The sequence below is a fragment of the Monoraphidium neglectum genome, assembly GCF_000611645.1.
Source record: "Monoraphidium neglectum strain SAG 48.87 unplaced genomic scaffold scaffold00105, whole genome shotgun sequence".
NCBI classification, from domain to species: Eukaryota; Viridiplantae; Chlorophyta; class Chlorophyceae; order Sphaeropleales; family Selenastraceae; genus Monoraphidium; species Monoraphidium neglectum.
The window spans coordinates 37079-42997 of NW_014013523.1; the positions used below are offsets into that span (position 1 = coordinate 37079).

General features: G+C 65.3%; 1 protein-coding gene across 1 annotated transcript; it reads left to right on the plus strand.

Annotated features, from left to right (window-relative positions):
* Positions 1 to 974: 974 nt before the first annotated feature.
* Positions 975 to 3248, plus strand: MNEG_1115 (hypothetical protein; the record flags this gene model as incomplete). The annotated part of the gene is made up of 1 exon (XM_014050411.1): positions 975 to 3248. A coding segment is annotated over one exon (2274 nt), but the record flags the coding sequence as incomplete, so codon positions are not given.
* Between the last annotated feature and the right edge of the window lie 2671 nt (positions 3249 to 5919).

Below are 5919 nucleotides of genomic sequence, written 5' to 3' on the forward strand. Positions count from 1 at the left end.
GGGGGGGGGGGAGGGGGTGGCGGCAAGCGCACGTGTCGGGGATGTCACGAGCGGCGTGGGGCAGGTGCAGCAGTACAGACGCGACTCGCAGGTCAGACGATGGGGTGCAAGTATCCGTTTGGTGTAATCCTGGGTGTGGCCGAGTGACGGTGAAGGCCGGGTGGAGGACTGTTGGCTGGTGTGCAACACGTGCTGGTGGTTAAGTTTTGAGTGTTTATACAGGCAGGTTGGGGTGGGCCTCGGAGCCCAGCGGCAGGAGCGCTGCCAGGCAGGCGAGCAGCTGGCGATGCTTGGTGTGAGAAACTGTTGGGCGGCCGTGGGCGCTGTCTTTCGTCGTCTGTTGACAAAGACATTGTTGCTGCCCGCCTCCTGTTCGTAGGCCTGGAGCTTGTGCTCGCTGCTTGCGCCGCTTGCTGCACTCACCTGGGGTTTCCCTTGGACGTTGGGGTCGGGGTAAGCCCCCAACACCCTGCACTCAACCCTGGGCTCGGGGGTGCCCCCCCCCCCTGCCCAGCCTGGTGGATTACCCAGTGACCCAAGCCATGTGCGAGTACCTCCACCAGCCAGCCGCTTGAGGCGCCCAATTTTCCTGAAATGCATATAAAGCGGACAATGCCTTGCAGGTATACACAAATCGCGTCTGTGCGGTGGTGTGGATGGTTTGAGCCTGCGAAAGGGCTCGGAGGCGTCTAAGAAAGCTCAGGACGCCGTCACCAAAATTTGATTGCAGTTAGGTGCGTGGCATAGTGGGCTCACATGGCGTCGCGTTGAGCATACGGTATAGGTCGCAGTCACATCACGCAGTGCCAGGGCGCGCTGGGCCCGCGCTGCACTTGCCAGTTCATCGCGCCCGCATTCATCCCTTTGCCCGCTGTCTTACTGGCGCACGCACAACCTCGCGTTTTGCAGCGGCGGCCGCCGCGGCGGCACGCCACGATCGCACCGTGTCAACTCCATCGGCTCAACGCAGCCCAATGGAGGCGGCCCTGCGGCAGCTGCTGTCGTGCGTCGAAAGCAGCCGCCACGACGCCGCCAACGAGGCGTTCGAGAGACTCCGACAGGAATGCCGCGCCGCCGCAGGCAGCAGCCCCACCGCGGCGGTTGAGGTGCCCGGTCAGCGCTCCTTGGACCGACTGCAGCAGCACCTGTGCTGGGCCGGCAGCAGCGCGCTGGCGACCAGCACGGATTTCCCAACGTCCTTCGCCCCCAGCCAGGCGCTGGTGCAACTGATAAAGGTGCCCGCAGTGGCGGACGCGTTCGTGACGGAGAGTCGCGTGGCCGCGCTGATTGACGCACTCGAGGCGCTCGGCTGCGAGGAGGGCGGCGGCGGCGGCCGCTGCGCAGGCGTTGTGGAAATGCGGCTGTGGCTGCTGAGTGGCAACCTTGCAGCCACAGCGATGCACTTGGTCATGCAAGTCAAGGGGCTCACCGGCGGCGACGGCGACGGCAACGGCGGCCCCATCACCCCCGCGCAGCTCGCCCTGGCTGGGATCATCACCCGGCCGGCTGCTGTGCGCGCGCTGCTGCGGGCGGCCCACACGCAGCTTTCATCAGAGCTTTATGCAGGGGACCCTCTGACATCGCTTGAGAGGGCGTTCGTGGTCGCAGAGCATGTGAAAGGACGTGCCGCGCCAGCCCCTCTCGCCTCGCCTTGTGAGCCGTCATCCTTCGGGTCCGACCTGTACGCCGCGGCGCGCGCGGCGTGGCGGGTCGCCGACGCCGATTGGGTCTGCGAGGCGCTGCCGCAGCTGCTGGTGCTGCGGCTGGGAGAGGCCAGGCAGCGGCCAGGGATAGGGGCCAGTGCACAAGTGCTCCGGCAGCACGCCGCCCTTTTTGTGGCCTCACGCATGGGCACTGTGGTTGGTCCCCTGATGGAAGCCCTCTCGTCGCACGCGGCCGCCATGGGCGAGGTGGCGGCGTGCATTTGCCGAAACGGTGACGTCATCCTGTTCAGGATGTCTTTAGTCATCCTGTTCAGCGCGCTTGAGGCCTGGCCGTGGGGCCACGAGGGCGCAGGCACGGCGCTTGCGGCTTGCTGCAAGCCCAACACTCTTGCGGAGCTGCTGCGCACGGCCGCCCTCCGCGGCGCCAGTGGCGGCGGGGCCGGCAGGGGAGGGTCGGACGGCGCCCCGGCAAACTTTGGGCTGTTTCCGACTTTTGCAGACGGTGGTGGTGCAGCGCAGGTGCTGGCATCAATCGCGGCCCACGAGGCGATGTTGGCACGGCAGTCTAGCATCGCCGTCGTGCCAGCAGCCGCGGCTGCCGTGGTGGCGAGCCTGCGCAATTGGCTAGCAGTAGATGGCGGGCAGATGACTTATGCAAACACGTCGAGAGTCCATCAAGTCTGTGCAATGGTGTTCAGCATCGTCGCTGGCGGCGGGGCCAACGGCGACGCATGGGCGGCCACGTTGTCACGCCTGGGAGCGCAGCATCTGCTGCGGCGCGTCGGGGTTGAGCTAGGGCCACGGACAGCCGAGTGGTCAGCGACCGCAGCAGCAGCACTTTACGCCGTCGCACACGCAGCGCACGCATCACGTCAGCAGCCGCAGCAGGAGCAGCAGCCTGCAGAAGGCAGCAGCAGCAGTGGGCTTGAGGAAGCTGAGGAGAAGCAGGTCGCCATCGCCGCCTTGCTGGAAGCGGGTGTTTACGCTGTCCCGCACCTGCTCGTGCTGGCGGCGCTGCGGCCCAGCTGGCGGCCTGGGCTTGTCCAGGCGCCTGGCATCCTGGAGCGCCTGTCGGCCGCGGCAGCCGCCCCAGACCAGAGCGAGCATAGCAAAAACGCCCTCCGCACCCTCTGCCTGCTGGCCGCGGGCGTGGCGCCGGCGAAGCGCCTGCCTGGCTTTGCGCGCACCATGCTGGAGCGGTGCGATGAGCGGCCGGCAGACGTGTGGGGCGGAGTCCCGGCGCTGGAAAGCAACGGGAGGGCCTTGGAGGAGGTGTTGGGGTGCCTTGCGGGCTGCCGCGAGGCGGACGGCATTGTGGGGGAGCGCGCTGCCCTGGCTCTTGCCCAGCTGAGGGCGGGCGAGCAGCAGCAGCAGCAGCAGCAGCAGCAGCAGCAGCAGCAGCAGCAGCAGCAGGGGCTAAGCACAGGAGCTGCAGGGGGCGCACGAGAGCAGCGCCGGCGCAGCGCGTGCGCATTCTGCGGCAGGACCGCGCGCGAAGGAGCAGAGCTGCGGCGCTGCGCGGGCTGCGGGCGCGTCACGGGGACGCGGTACTGCAGCCAGGAGTGCTGCAGGATGGACTGGGTGGTGAGGGGCCACCGCGCGGTGTGCGATGCGGCGCGGCGCAGCCAAGCTTGAATTTGACGAACATCAGGCTGGCGTATGCGCTGACGTTAAAGGTCACCGCTTGCTGGCTGATGCCTCGTTGTGGGGCACGGCTGCGCTGTAAGCACTCACAAAACAGCGCTGCACAGGAATCCATTTGCAAAGGCACGATCGTGTTGACACAGATACTGTTGCTGCCTTGCCATGTGTTTGCAGGCGTGGTGCTTGTGCTCTCGACTTGCTCACCCCGGAATTCCGGGCCATCTCCCTTGGTGTGGGCGAGCGGCAGGGAAGGCAACTGTACGTAGTCACTCAGCATCGTGTGTGCCACTTGATGGTGCACAGGGGCTGCGTTGTGACCGTCTGCCGAGCAAGATACTCTGCACACGCCTAGCATACTGCACGGGATGGTTGGTCTTTCTCCTGTCGTATCATGTCACCAGCTGTGTCCCAATTCCCCTCACCAACATTCACGCAAGGAGCGCGTGTGCACACGCGTAGCAGACGTAGCCTGCTTTTGCCCCTCCCTCCTGCTACTGTGATGCGAGCGGACCCGTTGTTCAGAATTCTGCTTTGCTTCGACCAAGTCACGCAGCATCAGTGACTGGGTGGGTCACCTTGGGGCTGCAACATGACCCCCTGCACGCCACTCTAGCAAACCCTGCATACACATAGCGGAATGACTGAGTTGTTCGATCGCCCTCCCGGCCGTATCTTGTCACGACCTGCGACTTGATTCCTCCACCAGCGTACAAACAGTTGCGCATTCGACTCGTGCACGTGGTAGCCGGCTTGGCCCCCTCTTCACTGCTACTGTACCTTGGTACTGTGCCGATTACTAGAAGAAGTATTCATCACTATCCTAACAGGATTGGATCTCAACTTGAGGAGCTGAAATTGTGTGCTTGATAGGATGCTAAAACGCGGACGTTGTGAACTTGCCTGGTCACTCGGCAGGGCATCAGTGCAACACACAGCGGCTGGCGCTTGTTGGGGCAGGAGCATGGAGGCAGATTTTGCCCCATACGGCTGTTACTTGTGTTAGCGCCCAAGCTACCCCCCTCAAGACCACGGGGCTGGGGGGACAGTGGGGGCATGACAAGGCGTTGGTCGCGTCAGCCCGAATTGCGGGGGCATGGTGCACACCGCCGCGCCCTGATCAAAGCGCAGCGTCATCAACTTGCCATACTTCGGTTTCGACTGGATTTCTCAAAGCGCTTCGAGCGTGCTATCTCGCAAGCGCTGTATACCGGAGAGGGGGATGCGGGCAACAACTGCCGGCCTGGCCCCTGCGAGGGGCCCGGCGAGGCCCCCGCTGCCAAGACGATTCGTTACTGCTTCGAAAAAGCTTTCAAGCGGTGCCAGCCTCGAAAGCAATGTCGGGCAGCAACAGAGATCTCACCGGCTGCAGGTGAGTACCGGATCAATGAACAATGGGCCAGCTGCCGCTGCCAAGCTGCGGCAAAGAATGGAGCATTGGCCGAGCACCGTGCGGAATACATCTGTGCTGCCCCTGCAGGCGCAGAGGAACCCGGGCGTCGAAGACGCTGGCGCCGCTGACTCTGCGCCCCTAAAGCGCGCGGCGCAGGTGGGTGCGACGCATCGACACATTGCAGCAGCGGGCCCTCAGGGCATAAAGTGATGATGACACCACCTCTCGCATACCGCCAGCATGGCTTTCCAACTCGACCAGTGCCCGTGCATCGTGCGCCGTGCTCTGTGTGCAACGAGCATGCCGCACCAGCCCTACAGCAGCAACGCATCCACGATACGTGGCGCGCATGCCGCATGATGAAATGCATACAGAGCATCCCCACACGCTGCCGCAGCTGCCACGCCCACCGGCGACCCCCGCGCCCCCCCCCGTAATGCCCGCCTCCCTCTGGCGAGCAGGTGGCGCTGCTGGTGCCCCTCTTTCTTCTCACGGTGCTGGACCGCCCTGCCCACGCGTGCCGACTTGGCCGCTTCTTTGGATGGAGAAAGAAGGTGCGCACCGGCCTCGCTGCACCCCGTGCCGCAGCATCTCCCGCCGGCCATGGCGCCGCGATTTGCGCCCGCTGCGCGCTCTCGTCGCTGCCGGCGGTTTTGTTTGCCATGCTTTTTGCACTCTGCACGCCGGGCCCTGCCGCCAGCCGCCCGCTTCCACGCACCGCCGTCTGCAACACGCCTGTCCACCGAGGCCCGCTTCAAATCAACACACGCCTCCGCCACCGCATCAAGCGCCACTTGCTGCCTCTCATCCCCTTCCTTCCTGCCGTGCTACCGTGTTGCCGTGCATCTCAACCCCAACCCCCCTAAAACTTGCCAAGCAGGAGCCCGAGGCTCGTGTGGTGGCGCGCGCCTCAAAGTCCTCCCTCGAAACGGCCTATGCCGTAACCTCGGACACACTCCGCCGCGACGAGGTCCGAGGCGGCCTCGCCGCCGCCGCGGGGCTCGCGGCGCTGTCGCTGCTGCTGGGGGCGGCCGCCAAGGAGGAGGCTGCCGAGGGCGGCGGGAAGCAGGGTTACGCGGCCGGGGCGGCGGCCGCAGGCGCCGGGTCGCTGCTGGTTGCGCTCGCTACAGGGGGCCTGGTGGTGCCCTTCATCCTTGACAGCCAATACGGGGACGTGACCGGCCGCGGCGCGCTCAACACAAGGGAGGTGGGCGGGCACTC